This window comes from Anolis carolinensis, chromosome 2 (genome assembly GCF_035594765.1).
Source record: "Anolis carolinensis isolate JA03-04 chromosome 2, rAnoCar3.1.pri, whole genome shotgun sequence".
Classification (NCBI taxonomy): Eukaryota; Metazoa; Chordata; class Lepidosauria; order Squamata; family Dactyloidae; genus Anolis; species Anolis carolinensis.
In genome coordinates this window covers 218,289,185-218,311,674 of record NC_085842.1, presented here as the reverse complement: position 1 = coordinate 218,311,674, position 22,490 = coordinate 218,289,185, and the positions used below count along the sequence as shown (strand labels likewise).

The 22,490-nt window shown below is 41.9% G+C and overlaps 1 protein-coding gene across 1 annotated transcript in view; it reads right to left on the bottom strand.

The window, feature by feature from the left end:
* Positions 1-875: 875 nt before the first annotated feature.
* eno2 (enolase 2) overlaps positions 876-22,490 on the bottom strand; it is a 23,381-nt gene continuing 1,766 nt past the window's right edge. Inside the window, exons 2-12 of the mRNA XM_003227108.4 lie at positions 15,880-15,981; positions 12,897-12,992; positions 12,590-12,648; positions 10,527-10,596; positions 10,018-10,151; positions 8,381-8,603; positions 6,746-6,943; positions 6,406-6,607; positions 6,205-6,313; positions 4,664-4,722; positions 876-1,980 (exon numbers count right to left, since the gene is read on the bottom strand). Coding sequence (XP_003227156.1) covers positions 1,911-1,980; positions 4,664-4,722; positions 6,205-6,313; positions 6,406-6,607; positions 6,746-6,943; positions 8,381-8,603; positions 10,018-10,151; positions 10,527-10,596; positions 12,590-12,648; positions 12,897-12,992; positions 15,880-15,964 — 1,305 coding nt within the window. The 5' untranslated portion in view covers positions 15,965-15,981 and the 3' untranslated portion in view covers positions 876-1,910. The remainder of the gene's footprint in view (positions 1,981-4,663; positions 4,723-6,204; positions 6,314-6,405; positions 6,608-6,745; positions 6,944-8,380; positions 8,604-10,017; positions 10,152-10,526; positions 10,597-12,589; positions 12,649-12,896; positions 12,993-15,879; positions 15,982-22,490) is intronic.

The window sequence follows — 22,490 nt, the reverse complement described above, 5'->3', positions numbered from 1 at the left end:
TCAGCACTTTAACACACTGTGCCACCAGGGGCCAAGCTTTAGAATAGGCTGAGGGAAATCCCTTCACCCCAACTCCTGAATGACAGAATGTATATTTCTTCTCTCCTTTCTGTTTCTGCTCTCATTGTAATTGGTTATGTAGAATGGATACTTTGCAGGAGCCTGCCTTTTGTCTTCAAATGTCTACTTTTACATCATCATGTGTACTGTATGTATTGAGATCTCTCTCTCTGCTTGTGTGTCAGAAGAGATAAAGTTAGAGTAGCTAGGACCCAGTTCTTTACTATTAAGAAATGTAGTTATTATTTTAATGTAAATAAAGCTTTTGTAATCTTAAAAGATAGAAGTCTGCATGTTTGCCTCCTAAGCTGAAAATTCTTTTACAGCCACATGGCACTTCACGCTCTGCTTGCTGTGAGCTGAATGCTCAACTATAATATCATGCTTTTGCATATTTTTGGATGCTCTGCTGTATTTTTGGAATTTTCCCCTTAACACACAAAATCCTAACGGGGAATACAATTCAACTACTGGAGGAGTGCTTTGGGGGGACAACCACACAATTTGCCCCCTTCAGTGTGAAGGCTGATAACTGTGCAGCACAGAGATATGGACTTTCTTCTTGGTAGTGCTTGGTAGTGGAGAAAAATAGGTCTCAGATAACAACATCAGAATTTTTGACAGTAAACCCACACCACCAATCAGGAATCAGTAGGTTCCACCCCAGGACATAGAAACTCCAGTTTGAAATAAAATTCCCAGAATTCAAACGTTTAGTGGCCATGCTGCCAAAATGTTCTGGACGTACCACTTCAAAACATACCTTCCCACCGAAAACAAAAATCTGGAGAGATATTCAGACGGAGACTAGAAGCTCAGGTGAGAATCAAAATTTAATTGAGGGTTTGTCTGTTGGTAGATTGTTTTGGGAGCTGATTTTTTTTCCTATTACTTGTCACTGTTGCTGAATTGAGGGTGAAACATCTGGAGGTCAAAGCAGATGTGATGTGAGAGATGAGGGGGCGATGAGGAGGAGAGTGGCAGGTGGCCAAACATCCAGAGGGCAATGGGAGGCAAAGGGGTCTGAGCAGGCTGCTGACTCCAACAACATGCCCACAAATGTGCTGACCCACAACAACCCACAAAGCATAGCCCAGTGACCCAGTGTGCCTGTAACAGCACACTTTGCACTTGTGTTTAAGAAAAACACAAAGCAACGCGATGCAACTTTCAGATCAAATGCACCTTAACCTCAGACTCAGATACTACAATGCACACACACACATCACACTATACTTGATTCTGAAAATAATTGAAACTGAGCAGGGACAGGCAAGGACACCCATACCTGGACACACACAAGTGCACGCTCTTGTGCACGCAACACGCGCACAGATGTACACACAAAAAGCAACCAGCTATGGACAGAATACGGCACGTAGAGTTAAACACAAACTCGTAACCAAGGGCAAACCATAGCACCTAACCTTTTTCAAGTGACAACAACACAGAAACACACAGTCCTGCATCAATATGCAAACACAACTGTCATTCTGATCTAAAGACAGCCCTTCAGTCCCCAGGTATGAGCCCCCTCCCCCGGCAAGTGTGTTCATGCCATTTTACACTTGGATACATTGATGACTGAAGCAAGCCCAGAGAGCAGAGACTGCACAACACACGCAAAAGCTGGCTTGTAGCGCTGCAACCGTGGAGGGTAGAGGGAAGCGCCATTCTCAACATATCTTAGGTAATTCCAGTGGGGGAGGCTGAGGAGCAGAGATCTGGTAGCTGCGTGGGAGCAGGGAAGCGAGGAGCAGCAAAAATGGAGGGCACGGCCTAAGGGGCACTCTGCCAGAGTCTGTGCACAGGGGGTCAGCAGGCAAGCTAGAATGCGGAGAGGGCAGTGTTTATAGGACACTTGGGTTGCGGAAGTTGTGCCCAGCAAAACGGGCTTCATCGCCAAGCTCCTCCTCAATCCTATGGAAGACAGAAATAGATAAAGTTGATGGAGCTCACATCACAGATTCTAATCACATATGGGGCACAGTGTATGTTGACATCCTCTAAATAGCAAGGATAAACCTAACTGCCAATGCCAGATCCATGTCTGACCCACTTGGAATGACGGGGGAACTATGTAAGGATGCTTTAGTTCCGCATTTAACACAATCCTCCCACATAGGCTGGTGTCTAAATTTACAGATCTTGGATTGTCATATTCAATCTGACCCAGGATTATGGATTTATTGTCTGTTAGAAATAGCAACCTCCCAAGCCTCTCACTACATATATTTGCTAATCTATATTCTATGTGTATGTTTATTTGCCAGTTTGATTGTACCTCTTTGGTGTGGGCGGGGTAATAGACATATGATTGTACCAAGCATGTTCAGACTCAGGACTCCATTTTGTATTCAGTGTGATTTTGGATTTGAATGGAGAAGTACAGTAGAGTCTCACTTATCTAAGCTAAACGGGCCGGCAGAAGCTTGGATAAGCGAATAACTTGGATAATAAGGAGGGATTAAGGAAAAGCCTATTAAACATCAAATTAGGTTATGATTTTACAAATTAAGCACCAAAACATCATGTTATACAACACATTTGACAGAAAAAGTAGTTCAATACGCAGTAATGTTATGTTGTAATTACTGTATTTACGAATTTAGCACCAAAATATCACGATATATTGAAAACATTGACTACAAAAATGGCTTGGATTATCCAGAGGCTTGGATAAGCAAGGCTTGGATAAGTGAGACTCTACTGTATGTGTTTGGTCTTCAATGAAAGCTGTTTAGAGACGTCAATGGATGCATGTATGCTTATGGACTTCAGTGAGTACAATTAAAGACTATGGGCTATTGATAAAGAATGATACCCTATGTACTTAACACAGAGAGAAACTACATCCTATCCATAACTGAACTTTAATATGAAATGTTCATATTCCACAGTACTGTTGTCCTATAAGGTGTCTGTGACTTGAAATAACTTTGAGATGGGTCCTTAAAGAATGTTCTGAGCTTTCTTATATGACGTATAAAGTTCTTTCAAAGAGGGGAGAGGACAACCAATGATTCTCAGTGCAGATATGGTGACCCTTTGGAGTGTCTTCCGATCTGCCACTGTGCAGTTACCAAACCATGCGCAGATACAGTAGGTTAGGACACTTTCTATAGCACAGCAGTAGAAAGTCACCAGCAGTTTTTCATTCAGCTGTTGGTTCCTTAGAAGTTTCAGGTAGTATAGTCTCTGCTGGGCCCTCTTCACCAACTTAGTACTGAAACCGGCCTTGGCTTGGATTGGGGCTGCTGACTTCTCTGACGACGCTCAACTTTCTACTCTGTTCCTCCTGAGCTTTAGTGGAGACTTTTGTTTTTGTTTTGTTTCCAGATTTTATTTTTATTTATTTATTTATTTGGTGGAGACTTCTCTTAATTTCCTCTCTGGCTCATGTTTATCACTGATGACTGCGCTTAGCGAAATGTACTATTCAATTGATGAGTGTCCACAATAATTGTAATTGGTTTTAAATGTTTTTAATGCTTAATATTTATTTAATATTTGTTTGTGTTTGTGTGTCTCATGTGATTGTAAAAGCATTGAATGTTTGCTTATTATGTATGTAAATCCTGTAATCTGCTCTGAGTCCCCTGGCGAGAAGGGCGGAATATAAATATAGTGTATTATTATTATTATTATTATTATTATTATTATTATTATTATCTCACCTGGCATTTTCTTTTTTTGACCTATTACTATCTGGCAGACAGTATAGACAGAGACAGATTGATTTTATCCTAGAATTGTAATTATATTGAACTCCATGGTCTCACATTGATGTGGCATTGGGGGCTGTGTGGTGGTGGTTGGAGTGTTCTTGTGATGTGTGCTGGGGAAAGCATTTAATTTTGTTGTACAGTGTACAATGACAATAAAATTATTCTATTCTATTAGAAGAGCCCAGTTCAAATTATGACTCTACCAAGAAATCCTTCATTGGCCTTAAACAAGCAAGCATGCTCTCACATCTCTGTTTGCAGTGGGGGTGAGGTTAGGAAATAAAGTATGTAAGTCAATGTAAGTGAAATACTTTGCTAAGCATTATTTCAGTGGAATGTATGTCTGCATCGAGTGATACTGATCTAGCAAAATGTTTATATATTTTTATGTTAGTTATATGCCATTTTAATGCTGTAAGCAAAAAGTCATAGGGCTTTCTTGAGTGCTTTGCTTGGAATCTGAGAAAGACTCTAAAATGTGTCCACTCCAGTGATTCAAGTGTATGGGCAGAAAACATCCTTTTACTGATGGCTTTGGAAAACTTATGTCTTGGAAGGTGAAACTCATTGATGTCTGTTGATGTAGATAGGGTGATGCAATGTACCAACTGAGGATATGGCTCAGAATTTCAAGTTGCATTGCATGATCCATGATAAAAGAAATTCTAATCTGTATCCCATTTCCATCATATGTCAGATAGTCCTTCAATTGTGTCCCGAGGCAATTAGATCTCCCCTGACCTTCCCAAAAACACACAAGGGTACTTAGTGCCAAGACACCTCCAGAAGCAGAATATCCCTTGAACTGGCTCAGTGAGAATGGAATACCAAAAATTATATTTTTAATACTTTTTAAATCCTGTTGCAATTCTTACCTCATTAGCTGATTATATTTTGCAAGTCGTTCAGACCTGCATGGTGCCCCAGTCTTTATCTGTAAAAGACCATGTAAATTCAATTTTGTATGGAAGCACACACAATTTTTGTAAGAACATAGAACTGGAATTCAACCCCACACTGTGTGCTGTGTGTATTGAGATCTCTCTCTGCTTGTGTGTCAGGAGAGATGTGAGCTTGGAGATTTTCCCATCTCTTTTGAACCCTAGAGAGATGGAGTTAGATAGAAGCTCAGACTCAGTTATTTACAATTAAGAAATGTAGTTATTATTTTAATGTAAATAAACCTGTAATCTTAAAGATTGAACTCTGGATCTTTACCTCCTAAGCTCTAAATTGTTTTCCATTCTCTGCTGCAGTGAGCTGAATGCTCAACTATAAAGTATCCTATTTGTGTTTTTGGATGCTCTGCTGTATTTTTGGGAGTTTTCCCTAACAGAAAATTCTAACACATAGAAACCCAGAAAATGCCTCCAACCTAGTGAAATCCTTGGTTCCTCCAGTCCAGTACTGTCAACTCTACCTGGCAGGGTTTCAGGTAGGTTTCTTTCCTAGTGCTACCTGGAGATCCCTAATATTCACTGGGGGTCTTCATGTTAACCAACTAACCCAGCCTTACCTTGCATAGCTCTCAAAATTGGATAAGGTAGAGATGTTCAAGGCAGTATGGCCATCCTCTAACGCAGTGGTTCTCAACCTTCCTAAGGCTGTGAACCCTTAATACAGTTCCTCATGTTGTGGTGACCCTCAGCCATAAAATTATTTTCATTGCTACTTCATACCTGTAATTTTGCTACTGTTATGAATAGTAATGTAAATATTTGATATGCAGGATGAAATTTCATTCACTGGATCAAATTTGGCACCAATACCTGATATGCCCAAATTTGAATACTGGTGGGGTTGGAGTGGATTTTGTCATTTGGGAGTTGTAGTTGCTGGGATTTATATTCACCTACAATAAAAGAGCTTTCTGAATGCCACCAATGATGGAATTGAACCAAACTTGGCACACAGAACTCCCATGGCCAACAGGAAATACTGGAAGGGTTCGGTGGGCATTGACCTTGAGTTTTGGAGTTGTAGTTCACCTACATCCAGAGAGCACTGTGGACTCCAAACAATGATGGATCTGGACCAAACTTGGCACGAATACTCAATATGTCCAAATGTGAACATTGGTGGAGTTTGAGGAAAATAGACCTTGATATTTGAGAGCTGTAGTTGCTGGGATTTAGTTCACCTATAATCAAAGAGCCCCTTAAATCCCACCAATAATAAAATTGGGCTAAACTTCCTACACAGAATTCCCATGATCAACAGAAAATACTGGAGGGATTTGGGTTTCTAAGACCATCAGAAATATGTGTTTTCTGATGGTCTTTTGTGACTCCTCTGAAACCCCCCTTGCGACCCCCAGGTTGAGAAATGCTGCTCTAATGTATGGTGTTAGAGAGCCTAGGTTTGATTTTTCCTAAGAGGAGGTAGTAGACATGATTTCTTCCCAGGCAGAACCTACCTGCCCAGTGCAGAGTCCAACCACCAGGTCAGCAATGAAGGTGTCTTCAGTCTCCCCTGATCGGTGACTCACCATCACACCCCATCCATTCTCCTGGGCCAATTTACAGCTATGGGGAGATAAAACAAATATAATGGGTATGGTTCCTAGAGGACTAAGTTGTAGCTCTTGGGAAATGAGGGAGATTTGGATTTAGCTTACGCCTGAATGGCTTCAGTGACTGATCCAATCTGGTTGACCTTAAGCAGGAGGCAGTTGCAGGCCTTCTCTTCAACAGCTCGCTCAATGCGCTTAGGGTTGGTGACTGTCAGGTCATCCCCTACTATCTGAATCCCTACATTTGCTGTGAACTTGGACCAGGCCTCCCAGTCATCTTGATCAAAAGGATCCTCAATTGATACCACTGAAAAGAGAGGAAGGGAAGGAGGGAGGAAGATGACGGGTTTGCTACACAGACACTGGAACAGCTTCCAGGACATGAAGGGCAGAAATTCTAGGATGATCTGCTCTACTGATGAGGTTTTGGATCCAGTTGGCTCACCTGGATAGTCACGAACAAAGCTCTGGTACAGGTCACCCAGCTCATCGGCAGAGATGTAGCGGCTGGGGTCGTCAGGGGATTTGAAGTCCAAGTCGTATTTGCCATCTCTGTAGAATTCTGATGCAGCAACATCCATGCCGATCACAATCTTGTCAGTGTAGCCCGCTTTCTCAATGGCTTCCTTCAGAAGTTCCAATGCTATGGGAGAGAAAAGGCATCTTAAGAACAAAAATGTCCTCTAGACATCAGAAGTATCTTTTGAATGGAGAGTCCCAGTAAGGAATAAGGAAGGGTAAAAGAAGCCTGATTTGGTGACAGTACCCACAACGTGGAATAACCTTCAGCGAAAGAGAAAAGTCCAATCCCATCATTCAGCAAGCTCCGATTTGGTTCATCTTTGTGTTTCATCCTTTTTGTATCTTTTACGTTTGTTTGCTTATTCTTTAGTCTGTTATCATCACAGGCTGTTCTGTCTCTATAGAAAGACCTTATAGCATAGACCAGTGGTTCTCAACCTGTGGGGCCCCAGATGTTTTGGTCTTCAACTCCCAGAATTCCTGACAGCTGGTAAACTGGATGGGATTTCTGGGAGTTGCAGGCCAAAACACCTGGGTTGAGAACCACTGGCATAGACCAAACAAATGTGTGAGAGATTATCAGGGAAACACCAACATTTTTTCAGATCTGCAAGCTTATGTATGTATGTATGTGTGTATATATATATATATATATATATATATATATATATGTATGTATGTATGTATGTATGTATAAAAGGTAAAGGTTTACCCTTGACATTAAGTCTAGTCGCGTCCAACTCTAGGGGTTGGTGCTCATCTCCATTTCTAAGTCGAAGAGCTGGTGTTGTCCATAGACACCTCCAACGTCATGTGGCCAGTATGGCTGCATGGAGCACCGTTTACCTTTCCTGCTCCCCGGATTTGAACCATCGACCTTTTAGTCAGCAAGTTCAGCAGCTCAGTGGTTTAATCTGCTGCACCACCGGGGGCTCTATATGTGTGTGTGTGTGTGTGTGTCTGTCTGTCTATCTATCTATCTATCTATCTATCTATCTATCTATCTATCTATCTATCTATGCACATACACATATATGCACACACATACAGTGGAGTCTCACTTATCCAACACTTGCTTATCCAACGTTCTGGATTATCCAACGCATTTTTGTAGTCAATGTTTTCAATACATCGTGATATTTTGGTGCTAAATTCGTAAATACAGTAATTACTACATAGCATTACTGCATATTGAACTACTTTTTCTGACAAATTTGTTGTATAACGTGATGTTTTGATGCTTAATTTGTAAAATCATAACCTAATTTGATGTTTAATAGTCTTTTCCTTAATCTCTCCTTATTATCCAACATATTCACTTATCCAACGTTCTGCCGGCCCGTTTATGTTGGATAAGTGTGACTCTACTGTACATACATACATACAGCAGCCTATGAATGGGGAAAAACTTAAACCAAACAGAGAAGACTACAGTCCTCATATTTGATAATGTGGGAATGCTCTACCAAAAAATGTTACTTTTTGCTGGAAAAGTATATAGGGTGGGAATGGGAGTGTTCTGGACATGAAAGCAAGCGATTATCCATTTTTTATTCACCTTCACTGTTCTCCAGGATGTTCGGGGCAAAACCTCCTTCGTCTCCCACATTGGTGGCATCTTTTCCATACTTGTCCTTGATGACGCTCTTGAGATTGTGATAGACCTCAGCACCAATGCGCATGGCATCCCGGAAACTCTCTGCGCCAACTGGCAAGATCATAAACTCCTGCATAGCCAGCTTGTTCCCAGCATGGGAGCCCCCGTTGATCACATTGAAGGCCTGGAGGAGTCCAGCAAGACAAGAAGCAAGAAGTGAACAATAAAGCCCTGGATACATCTTTCCCTGCTCTATGTTTTTTATGAGAAGTTGTGGAAGGGGCTGCAGACCATGTCGAGCACAGACCTTAGACTCCATCAGACTTCTTTCAACTTTGGGACTGCTGAAATTGCAGACTTGCAAACACTTGCCTGCTGTTTATCTAAAGAGATGTTGTGACCGGATAGCACACAGAAATTATCTCAAACATACCTATAATTGACTGATAAGTTGTGTACCTGTGTATGCTGAACACATGAAGGTTGTGAGTAAACCAAATATGTTATTTTTACCAAAGTCTATTTTATTTCGTTTCTTGAGTGCATAATATAAAACAAGTTGTTTTATGAGAGAGTAGATATATTTTTGGGTACTGAAAAAAACTTCTGAAGAACAGCTATTTTTATGCATTGACATATTCTCTGTTTCCTAACAGTTCAGAGACAACAAGTTATTCAGTCTAACAACTGAAGCCAATTGCCTTGTATACCACTTGAGAAGATTCTACTCTAATGGGTTTTTGGCTCTTCTCAAAAAGGCTATCAATGCCATTTTCTAAAAGGTTCGGTTAAGGGAAAGGTAAAGGTTTTCCCCTGACATTAAGTCCAGTTGTGTCTGACTCTGGGGGTTGGTGCTCATTTCCATTTCTAAGCTGAAGAGCCGGCATTGTCCATAGACACCTCCAGGTCATGCGGCTGTCATGAGCCCTGTTACCTTTCTGCCGGAGCGGTACCTATTTATCTACTCACATTTGCATGTTTTCGAACTACTAGTTTGGCAGAAGCTGGGACTAACAGCAGGTGCTCACTCCGTTCCCCGCATTCGAACCTGCAACCTTTCGGTCCACAAGTTCAGCAGCTTAGCACTTTAACACGCTGTGCCACCAGGGGTTTCTAAAAGGTTATGATCTCTAAAAGGTCATGCTTTTTTAAAATGGACTGGGGACAATGGGAATTGCAACCCAATAGCACTTGTGGCACTGAGGTTAGGGAAAGATGCAAGGACATCTTGATGTCAGACATCATATGCACATGCCTTGTATCTAAATTCAAAGCAGCCTTCCAGATGTTACTGCATCCCAACTCTCATCTGCTCCGATCATGATGTCTAATGATGAGGAATACAGGAGTTGTAGTCCAACATCTGGAGGGCCACATAAATATGACTCGACAAATCAGATTTGGCCTGCAGAACGAAAATGCCATGTTTGTTTTTGTGATTGACAGCAGGGTTGAATTTGGTTTGGATTTGTAACATGGATATAAAATTAGTCTATGTGTGTACAAAAGATTTCGGTACTGAGGGAAAGGACTTTCTCTATTATCCCTATACGTCCCTTCTGTTCTCTTTCTGAAGTTAGGAATGAGAAGGTTCTTACCGGTACTGGCAGGATCAAATCCGAATTTCCAGCGAGGTCAGCAATGTGTCGGTACAGAGGGACCTCCTTCTCTGCAGCCGCCGCTTTGCAGACAGCCAGGGAAACACCCAGGATAGCATTGGCTCCAAAGTTAGCTGTAAAGATCACATTGTGTGATAGCAGAGCAAACCATAAGAAGCTTATTCTAACCCCTAAAGCTAACTTCCAGTCATTTTATTTTTATTTGCCCTGTGGCATCTCTTCTTATTGCATTCCTTGCATATCCCTGGCATGAGTCTACAGTCCCTTCTACATTGCCATATACAATCCAGATTATCTGCTTTGAACTGAATTATATTGCAGTGTACTCATATAATCCAGTTCAAAGAAGATAATGTGGATTATTTACTTTTATAATCTCGATTATATAGCAGTGTAGAAAGGGCCTTAGAGACTCTCTGGCAACCAAACCCTTTCTGTCTCTCCCACCCCAAGGCGTTTCTATGTTCTTATGAGAGGAAAGGGATTACATTTATTCTCTGTCCCATCCAGCTCCAGCATGAAGTTGTCTATCTTCTCCTGCTCCTCCACCGACAGGCCCTGCAGAAAGAAACACAATTTCAAGGGAGGACACTTAGGCAAAACAACATCATGGTCTGGACAGAAATTGCCACAAATCTCCTTTGCTTGCTCTGGTTTTTGCATTTCCACTTTATTACACTGCCCTCTGCCCTCTATTCTCAGCTCTGACTTAACATGTTGTCAAAAGGTTTCATGGCCGGAATCACTGGGTTGCTGTGAGTTTTCCAGGCTGTATGGCCATGTTCCAGAAGCATTCTCTCCTGATGTTTTGCCTGCATCTATGGCAGACATCATCAGAGGTTTTGAGGTCTGTTGGAAACTAGGCAAGTGGGGTTTATATATCTGTGGAATGTTCAGTGTGGGAGAAAGAACTCTTATCTGTTGGAGGCAAGTGTGAATGTTGCAATTGGCCAGCTTGTTTAGCATTGAATAGCCTTGCAACTTCAAAGCCTGGCTGCTTCCAGCCTGGGGTAATCCTTAGTTGAGAGGTTTAACTGGCCCTAATTGTTTCTTATCTGGAATTCCCCTGTTTTCAGAATGTTGTTCTTTATTTACTGTCCTGATTTTAGAGTTTTTAAATACTGGTAGTCAGATTTTGTTCATTTTCATGCTTTTCTCCTTTCCGCTGAAATTGTCCACATGCTTGTGGATTTCAATGGCTTCTCTGTGTAGTCTGACATAGTAGTTGTCAGAGTGATCCTGCCTTTCTGTGTTCTCAAATAATCTGCTGTGTCCAGGTTGGTTCCTCTAGTGCTCTGTTATGGCTGACTTCTCTGGTTGAGTTAGTCTGCAGTGCCTTTCATGTTCCTTGGTTCGTGTTTAGACAACGCTGCATTTGGTGGTCCCTATGTAGACTTGTCCACAGCTGCATGGTGTACGGTAGACTCCTGCAGAGGTGAGAGGATACCTTTTGTTCTTCTCTGAAGGTAGCATTTGTTGGATTTTCTTAGTGGGTCTGTAGATAGTTTGTAGCTTGTGTTTCTTCATCAGCTTCTCTATGTGGTCAGTGGTTCCTTCACTTTTCCTCTGGGTGGATCTTTGTCTTTACTCCCATGGCTTCTTCTTGGCCGTACAGCTCTTCTGATGTCTGTGGTAGAGTCTCCATTGACCTGTAGAGCCCAGTTTAGGTGGTTCAGTTCACCTTGGAGGAGGTGGGGTTCATATATTATTTTTGCACTCTTCTTTTTGGGTGCTTTAAATGTCACTTTCCTGCTTCTTGGCAGGGGGTTGGACTGTATGGCCCATGAGGTCTCTTCCAGCTCTATCATTCTATGATTCTATGACTCTGTTTCTCTGTTTCTGGTACTAACAAAAGATTCTCCCAGGCAGGAAGCACCCAGGTTTTGAAGCTGCAAGGCTATTTAATGCTAATCAAGCTGGGCAATTACAACATTCACACTTGCCTCCAACAGACAAGAGTTCTTTCTCCTACCCTGGATCAGGGTGCTATGGATACCACGCACTGAATAATGCAAATAGTTTTTGTAAAGACAGAGGTTAATGTGTTTTTTGGTGGTGGTGAAACTATGCTGAAAAATACAACTTGTTAAAAAGCATCTGAATGGTAGTTCGAAGAACATTTTATACCAAGAAAGTCTTGTGATGAAGATTTCCTTTTCCCCTAGGTATCCCAGGAATCCAAAATTTCTTTTTGTGAATATTTATTTTTTCATGAGAAACACCACAAACTAGAATTGTTATAAACCCCACTTGCCTAGTTTCCAACATACCTTACAACCTCTGAGGAAGCCTGCCATAGATGTGGGTGAAATATCAGGAGAGAATGCTTCCAGAACATGGCCATACAGCCCAGAAAACTCACAGCAACCGAGCTCTGGCTTACATTGGAAAAGACATTCCTCCTCCTTTTGATAATGTATGCATGCGCCTGTGTATTGTATGCATAAGCGCAGACACAGAGGTGCTACTCCTGAGCAGGATGAAAAGAAGGCACAGAGGAGGAAAGATACAGGGAGCCTATGGAAAACAAAGAATAAAGTAGGATCCTTACAGAGCTCAGGAGAGCAGGAGCAATAGTGTTGTTGATGTGCTCCACCGCCTGCAGCACCCCTACAGAAAGGAAAAAGAGCAGAGACTGTCACCCAAAGGAAGAAAGAAAGCAATAGGAAAAAAAAGAAGGATGCCTGGGAGCACCAGCTCTTCCCTGCCACTTGAGTTTGAGACTGGGGCCAGGGGATTTCACTGGCTGGCATTGCCAATCCAAAAGCAGGCCATAGGATGCACATGTGCATGCACAAAACACCTCCACCCTGAGCTATGTAGCATCATCACTTGTTAACTGAGGGAAACACTCCTACCTTTCCCAAGGAATCGGGATTTATCGTTGTCACGCAGCTCCAGGGCCTCATAAATCCCAGTGGAGGCTCCACTGGGCACCGCTGCCCGGAACATCCCTGAAAAAGAGGAGAAGGAATGAAATGTCACAGCAAAAGTCAGCACAGAGGTCTCCCCTGATTATTCATTAGTTTTTTTAAAAAAATAGTAAGCATATCAGATGGATTTGATAGATGGATTTATAATGCTGCTGGTATTTTCTTCTCAGTTGCTCCATAAGAAATAGACTGGGTTGCTGTGAGTTTTCCGGGCTGTATGGCCATGTTCCAGAAGCATTCTCTCCTGACGTTTCACCCACATCTATGGCAGACATCCTTAGAGGTTGTAAGGAATATTGGAAAACTATGGAAGTAAGTTTATATATCTACTAGCTGTGCCCGGCCACACGTTGCTGTGGCGAAGTATGGTGGTATGGGAAATAAAGTATTGAGGAATTGGTGCTAGTTAAGGTAAAGGGTAAAGGTTTTCCCCTGACATTAAGTTCAGTCGTGTCTGACTCTGGGGGTTGGTGCTCATCTTGATTCTACACTGCCATATAATACAGTTGAAATCAGATAATCTGTATTTTATAGGCAGAGTGGGAGAGGCCTGATTGAAGTGGCCCTGGGCTGAGTGGGTTGCTAGGAGACCAAGTGGGTGGAGCTTAACGTTCTAACTGGCAGCAATTGGATAAAAACAATTATTCCTCTCCCTCTAATTAGGACTTTATATTTCTTTTCTTTTTGTTGTATGAACGTAGAGGCATGGATGAGGGGTTGTGCTGCCAAGTTTAGTGTTTCTGGAATGTGTAGTTTTGTTGTTTTGTCCTAGGCCGAAATTTCATTACCCTTTTATGTATATAGATGGAAAGTCCAGGGTGGGAGAAAGAACTCTTGTCTGTTTGAGATAAGTGTGAATGTTGCAATTGTTCACCCTGATAAGCATTTAATGGCCTTGCAGATTCAAAGCCTGGCTGCTTCCTGCCTGAGGGAATCCTTTGTTGAGAGGTGTTAACTGGCTCTGATTGTTTCATATCTGGAATTCCCCTGTTTTCTGTATGTTGCTCTTTATTTACTGTCCTGATTTTGGAATTTTTTTAACACTGGCAGTCAGATTTTGTTCATTTTCATGGTTTCCTCCTTTCTATTGAAATAGTCCACACGCTTGTGGATTTCAACGACTTCTTTGTGAAGTCTGATGTGGTGGTTGTTAGAGTGGTCCAGCATTTCTATGTTCACAAATAAATGCTAGACTGGTTTCCGCATTTCAATGTTGCGGCCAGTGAGCAAAGAACAATGGCAGAATTGACCAGTACTTGGCACTGGCTTACTGTTTTTGTGGCAGTTTATTTAGTTATTAATGTTTAGTTCAAACAGCATTAAGCATATCAAACCTCTATTGTTGCCGTTGTTTTGTTTTTGCCTGCGCTTAATGGGAAGGGCACGATTCCTTCCTATCTTGATCTGATCATTACATTTCATTATCTTTTCACATCTTAATGTTTACAGTGGGGCTTGAGTGTGGTTTGGCAAAGGAACTAATTGTCTGGAGAAGCAGTGAGATCTTTTTCTCCAAATATCTTTTTTTTAAAAAGTTGGACAGCTCCCTGTTGGGAGGATCTAGCTGGGGATCGTGCATTGAGCTGAAGAAGTTGGACCTAATGGTCCAAAGGAGCCATTTCCGATGCTATAGTTTTATGATTGCTATACATAACTAAAAACATAGCCCAGGCTTTACACAAATTAAATGTAATCAATTTTCTTATGGAGACTTCTTTAAACATATAAATGTATATACCATGAAGAATACACAGAAATCTCATTATCTTTTCACATCTTAATGTTTACAGTGGGGCTTGAGTGTGGTTTGGCAAAGGAACTAATTGTCTGGAGAAGCAGTGAGATCTTTTTCTCCAAATATCTTTTTTTTAAAAAGTTGGACAGCTCCCTGTTGGGAGGATCTAGCTGGGGATCGTGCATTGAGCTGAAGAAGTTGGACCTAATGGTCCAAAGGAGCCATTTCCGATGCTATAGTTTTATGATTGCTATACATAACTAAAAACATAGCCCAGGCTTTACACAAATTAAATGTAATCAATTTTCTTATGGAGACTTCTTTAAACATATAAATGTATATACCATGAAGAATACACAGAAATCTCTTTTTGAAATCCATGAGATTTCCTGTTTATAGGTTTGTACCCCTGGTGGCACAGTATGTTAAAGCGCTGAGCTGCTGAACTTGCAGACCAAAAGCTCCCAGGTTCAAATCCCGGGAGCGGAAGAGCAAAACATGATGTTTTGGCGCTTAATTTGTAAAATCATATCCTAATTTGATGTTTAATAGGTTTTTCCTTAATCCCTCCTTATTATCCAACATATTCGCTTATCCAACATTCTGCCGGCCCGTTTATGTTGGATAAGTGAGACTCTACTGTAGGTTTTTGGTCAAGTTTAAATTCAACTCTAGATTATTAAATATGGTTTTCTGTGGTCGAGCAGAGGGCGAATACTGGATGGCATATGTTCTTTATCAGAAACTAGAGCTGATGTGGTCTATCCAATGCAATTTTCTGAATCAGCACCCCAAATGACCCCAGGAACAGACCTAAAAATGAAGACAACAAGGTACCCCCCGCTTCCAGGTGTCATATGGAATGGCTCCATTCAGGGGGAGGAAGGAGGGGGAGAAGCAGCAGTCAGGAGGCTTGTTGTCGCACCTTTCATGGTTAGTCAGCCTCTCCCCTCCCGACATCCCTGTTGCCTCGAGACTATAAGAGAGTTATCGCAATGGTGTAGTAACGGTGAGGCTGCAGACCATATTTTATTTCTAGGAGACCACTGGTGGTCCACGGACCACAGGTTGGGAACCGTTGCTTTAGACAGAGCTAATTTGCAAGTGTGCTGCAATGGGCAAAGGTGAAGCACCCACTGCTGCTTCCCTTCTCTCTCCCACATCAGTGCATACCTTTTCCTGTGTACAAATCCACCTCAACAGTGGGATTCCCACGAGAGTCGAGGATCTCACGAGCGTGAATCTTCTCCATAGACATGGCGAAGTCGGTCTTTTCTGGAGGAGAACAAACAGAGTATGAGATGTACAGGCCACAGATGAAAATAAGGAACATAGAATTGTCTTTGATATCCTCACTCCATCGCTGCTCATTCCTCAGTTCTCAGCATGTGGCCTACAACCTCAAACTGCATTATGATTCAGGATTTAGAAGGGTGTGGAGGGAGAACTAAATTCCAAAAATTCCAAAAGCCACTTGGCAGTAAGTTGTCATCTAGTCAGAATTGTATAGAGTGGCCCAGAGAAATAGATGTGATGATGGAGGGGCTCCCATTGAGTTTTTGTTGCCATATCAATGCATTGCCACAGCAGATGCAGTCTCATGTAGACTTGAGACTGTACTGCTCTCTAGTTGCATCTCTGGATCTTTGAGGCAGTTGATGCAATTTTGCGATGTGCCTTTGGTGACGCCGTAAGATTATACATTTGTCTTGCATCTGCCATACAAAGATGAGTCAGCCAGGCCAAAGTAGAAATAATCTCCTCTCTATACAAAGATATAGCGAGGCTGTGGACCAGGGGTCCTCAAACTTTTTAAGTGGAGGGCCGATTCATGGTCCCTCAGATTGTTGACGGGCGAATTATCATTTGAAAAAAAAATGAACCAATTCCTATGCTCACTGCACATGTCTTATTTGTAGTGCAAAGAAAACAAAAACAAAAAAACAGAACCCAGCAACAATTATTTATTTATTTATTTACTAACTACATTTATACCCCACCCTCTCTCACCCCGAAGGGGACTCAGAGCGGCTTACAAGTTGTATGTACATACAATATATTATATTATTAGCATAGCACAATATTAGCATTATGTAATACTATATTGTACTATACCATTATACCATAATATTATTAGTAATATTACATTTAATATATAATATATAATTAATATTATCATATTATACGATATTATTATATTGTATTATTATTATTAGCTGCCCTGAGTCCCCTATTGGGTGAGAAGGGTGGGGTAGAAATACTATAATAAATAAATAAATATTATATTGTATTACATTATAATATTATTATCAATATTATATGTACACACAATATATTATATTATTACTATATCATTCATTTACAATATTTCATTTACAATATTAGTAAATGAAAGAACAATACAATATTTAAAAATAAAAATAATTTTAACCAACATACTGTCAACTTATCAGGATTGCAGTGGGAAGTGTGGACCTGCTTCTGGCCAATTAGACAATCAAGTAGGATTGTTGTTGTTGTGCCTTCAAGTCATTTCAGACTTTGGGTGAGCCCAAGTCTAAAACTGAGGGCGGGGGCCAGGTAAATGGCCTTGGAGGGCCGCATCCGGCCCCCGGGCCTTAGTTTGGGGACCCCTGCTGTGGACTGTCTGGAAATAGCATCCTCTCATCTGGGATCTATTCTCCCCATTCACGAGGGATGGGGAGGCTGCCAAAGACACGATGGTGAGGGAATATATTCTGAGCCTCCTTCGTGTCATTGCTCACGTTCCAGGACAGAGTTCCTGGCACTGGGGAAAAAAGGTGCTGAGGCTGAACCCTTGGGAGCCTTGGCAAGAAGGAAAGTATTGGGATACTGCTGGGGCAGCACAGCTCCAGGCAAAGTGTTTGTCTCTCCGTTATGATTCTGGTGAGAAAATGTATGTTCCTTCCACCTGGGAAGTCAGTCCATTGGAAGAGATATTGACAGTGGCTAACAATATTATTTTGAAACATTAAGGTAGACGTTAGCCATTTTAGTGTAATAAGTAACAAGCATATGTGCGTATGTGGGTGTGCACATGTACACTGGGATTTACTGGGTAGATTGTGTCATGGTTTGCAAAGGCACTGTGCTGTGTGTGTTAACTGGAAAATGAAGTGCATGAAGCCAACTGTCTGAGCCTGCAAAGACCTGGGAATTGTTTTGATACTGTTTCTGTTCTGCTGCTGCAGAACCAGCTTGGAAAAGTTTTTTCAGTGCTGACTGAGTACTGCTAGTGAAGAGAGCTGTGTACTCAGAGAGGCCCTGCTATTTTGAGGCCTGTTTGCTGCTGAAAAAGAAAGGTGAAGAACCAGGACTGTATTCTTCTCTGAAGCAGATTTGTAGACTGAAAAAGGACTGTTTATGATTGTGGACTTCTGTAAGGGATCAGAGGGACCATTGTAAATACTACTGTTTTTTTTATCTCTTGGAATCAGTAAAGTTCCTGCATATTTGTTCTGCAAACCTGAGTGGCATGTTATTGTTCTGTGGGTGACACGTAAGAGCTTCCATTTATCATCATCATCAATCAGTAACAGATTGAAGGAGATATTTCATATTGCTATTTTAAAAGAAATGTCAAAATAGCATGCCAGCAACTTATTACTAATGAGAAACATTATGCATTATTCACTAGTAAAAATGATGGGGAATAAGGGACTGATTAGAACTAGTTAAAGCAACATTAACAAGGTCACTTTGACATCTTAGGTACGAAGTCACCCATCTCCCCTGGTTGTGATGCGGGGAAAATAATCTTGACCTACCCTATAAGGCAGTGATTCTCAACCTGTGGGTCCCCAGATGTTTTGGCCTACAACTCCCAGAAATCCCAGCCAGTTTACCAGCTGTTAGGATTTCTGGGAGTTGAAGGCTAAAATATATGGGGACCCACAGGTTGAGAACCACTGCTATAAGGTTATGCCATTGGACTCTTGAATCATGTGAAGTTCTTGAAATACCTTCAAGATGTTGTACAAAAGTGTCTATTTAGTTAATGCTGTTGGAGGGATGGTGAGATGGCTGGATCTTTTCTCAGAGTGAAGTGAATGGATTCCTCAAGGAATAATAATAAAAGTTTATTTCTAACATGCCCTCTCTCCCCAAAGAGACTCAGGGCAGCTTCCAAATACAAAGGCAAATATTCAGTGCCATACACAATCATGAAAAACAGCGCAATAAAATAACAAATAAATAATGGTTACAGAACACATATTTAAAATAGACTCTATGGGGAGGATAAACGATCAGGCCTCATAAAGTGCAATAGCAGTAAGTATTGTTTGAATACAAAATCTAGGAATATAAAACATAAATATAAAAGTGGCTCTGCGAATGTGTAAACCCCTAACAAGACATTGGTAGGGAAGGAGGGGTTTTTAATTACTCATCAAGCTCTCTATAAACTACGGAGCATATATGAGTTTTTAGGTGTTTTTTTGAAGAGGGGATGGAGGGGGCTGTTTTAACTTCGATGGGGAGAGAGTTCCAGGGAAAAGGAGCAACCACAGAGAAGGCACTACACTTGGGACGAGGGTGGGACCGAGAGGAAGGCCCCCTCCGATGACTGCACTGGTGAGATAGGTTTATAGACAGGGATGCGGGTTCCCAGATAGTCTGGGACCGAACCATTAAGGGCTTTGTAGGTAATAATCAGAGCTTTGTATTTATCCCGGAAGCAGACCAACAGCCAGTGGAGCTGCCTCCACATGGATGTTGTCTCCACTCCCTGTATGATGCTCCAGTTAGCAATCTGGCTGCTGATCTTTGAACCAGTTGAAGCTTCCAAACTATCTTCAATGGCAGCCCATGCAGAGAGCGTTGCAGTAGTCCAGTCAGGATGTAACTATAGTGTGGACTACCATGGCTAAGTTTGGCATCTCAAGCAACTGGCACACAAGTTTTAATTGTGCGAAAGCATTCCTGGCCACTGCCGACACCTGGGGCTCCAAGGTCAGCGATGAGTCCAGAAGCACCCCTAGACTGCGAACCTGTGCCTTTAGGGGCAGTCGGACCCTGTCCACTGAAACTCCACACCTTGTTCTGCCTTCCGACTGACAAGGAGGGCCTCTGTTCTGTCTGGAATTAATTTCAGCTTGTTGGCCCTCATCCACCCATCACTGATAACAGGCACCGGTTCAGGACCAAAATGGCATCCTTGGCTTTAGGTGGAAAGGAGTAATAGAGTTTGTATTCAATAGTAGTAAAGTTTGGATGCAATAGAAAGACAACCAATTGTTTATCAAATAATTTGTTATTTTATTGGCATGGATAGTAAGACGTAATTGTGAATGTTCTACTTTATGTGCCAAAATAACTTGGCCAGCTTGGGTACTATATACTTAGATGGTGTGTGTGTGTGAGTGTGTAGCCATTTTACCTGAGCCTAGCGCTCCCTAAGGAAGGAGGCTTGTAAAGAGTTGATCATCCAACCTGAACCAGCTCCACCAGTCATTTGGCAATCCAAAGTCCCTAGACAACAGCCATACTTGAACCTCTGGTTGCAGCTTGGGTAGCTCACAGACTATGTAGCTAGAGGTTATACTCTTAGTGCTCATTAATGTAGGAAAGGATGCTGAGAGATTCAAGCATGGGTTTCCCATATGATGCAGTCTGATCAATTGAGGTGTCATGACAGAAAATCAGTTTCTTATCCACTCCCCAACTAGACGAGATGCTCAAAAGAACATTCTTGTGTTGTGGAAACTGTGCCTTGACAATAAGGCTAAATCAATTCTAGGATTAATATCACTTTTACATCGGTTTATAATATTGAAAAACTATGCTAGGTGAGATGAAGGACCTGTCTAGTGCAGCAGTTTTGATACTCCGCAAGACATCCATAGGAAGCCTAATAATAAATTGCTACCACCTACTTATTTCTCCAAAGGAATTGTGGAAGTTGTAGTTTGATACATTAGAGGAGACTTCTCTGTCAGAGGTGTTTAGCACCTTTTACTGGATTTATAGTTTTTAGATAGGTTTAAAATTTTCACATATATGATCTAAGAAACAAAAGAAAGACGTCAGAGAGGATATGGCCTTCTCCTTTCTCTAAATCAGCGTGAATATCCAAGAGCATTTTCCCTGCTCTGCTCTATCAAGAAAACACAACACATAAATAGCAGCATGCCATGATACAAACAGTACATCCTTGGTGGTAACCCATATTTGTTTAGGAAAGTGAGGAGGAGAGAGAAAGAGATCTCCCTGATTGTGCCTTTTTTGTGGACAGCAGCTCTTAAAACTATTGGTGAAAGAGTCCCACTTGTTTTGCTATTATGGTTTTTTCCAACAGAAGCATGGATAATCTGGCACAGTCATGTGTCCTTACCTGGAGCAATGGTTGTGTTCAAACAGTTGTACATTTGGGCAAATGAAATTCTGCAAACTGTAATCTGCATCAGTTCTGCATACTGAGCAATTTTCACAGTCCTTGGTTGACATACATTATTCTACTATTTCACCATTTGGCACACTTGGTCCTAGTTTCAGTCATCACTGAGAGGAAGGAGGAGCTATCCATATGAGGCACTGACAGCAGTGCACACACAGTGCATGTATGCTGCAGCAGCAACATATATGTGTGGTGAGGGTGAGTGAATGGCGGTGGTGTGTGTGTGGTGACAGCATGGCAAATGCATGTGTGTAGTGGTGGGTATGTGGTGAGTGTAAGTGTGAGAGCTGATGGCAGGTGTATGGCGGTAAGTGTGCATGTGTGGCAGTGGGTGCGCAGCACAGCTGATGCCCACACACATATACAGTTAAAGTCCCCCCTCTCAAAGTATGAAAGACCGTGAACGGGCTCTCCACTTCAAAAGTTTAGCCCTCCCCCTTACTCTGTATGTTCTCCATCTTTTGTATGAACATCAAGATGCTAGTTGAACACAAAATGCCTTATTCTGCGGTGTATCCATTTTGCAAATGACAGAGAGTGGGGGCTGTCTGTGTGCTGGGAGAGGAGGCATCTAGCAGTAATTTGAAACTATGCCCTACCCTTTTGTGTGATAAGAGTTTCATTCATGGTCAGTTCGTGGTTGCAGAGATATAGTGATTCCAACATGGGTCCACCTTTTTGAAATGCTTCAAAATGTTGATGCTACTTTCCCCCCCAATGATACCAAAGAACCTTCATCTATTTTTCAAGTGGACACTCTTCCAAGCAGCAAACAGAGATAAAATGCTAAGTTTCACAGCAAAACTATGCTGTACTCACTTTCAGATCCTTATCGCCTCTGGACTGTTGCCCCAGAAACAGAAATGTTTGTTAGGCAGAGCAAGGTGCCCACTCATTTCAGCAACTTACTATTGCAATATTTGGTTGTTGTCTACTTGGCTTGCAGAAGAATTGGCAACTGTATTTAGATAACAACCTGGGATGACGGTGACAGAAAAAAAGGGCATTACAGAATAATTCAGCGCCCCTTGCCAGCAAGCAGCTGACTTGTCTTCGTGATCAGCTGCGTCCTTCTTAACTGATGCTAAGCCACAATTGGCTTGCAAGAGCTATAATCTGGAAGGAAGAATTAATACAAGAATGGCAAAGCTATGTTGGTCTTATGTTCTGGAAGGAAAAGACATCCCTCCACCTGCATTGTATATGTGACGCAGAGGGCAGACTACAAGAGGGAGGGGCGAAATGGAGAAGGCCGCTCCACCACAGTGGGAGAGAAGGGGATGGAGGAGGAAGGAGAAGGGGGGAGGTGAAGGAGGAGCCTGCTACAACAGGGGCAGACAAGAGAAGTAAACACACACAAGCAGCA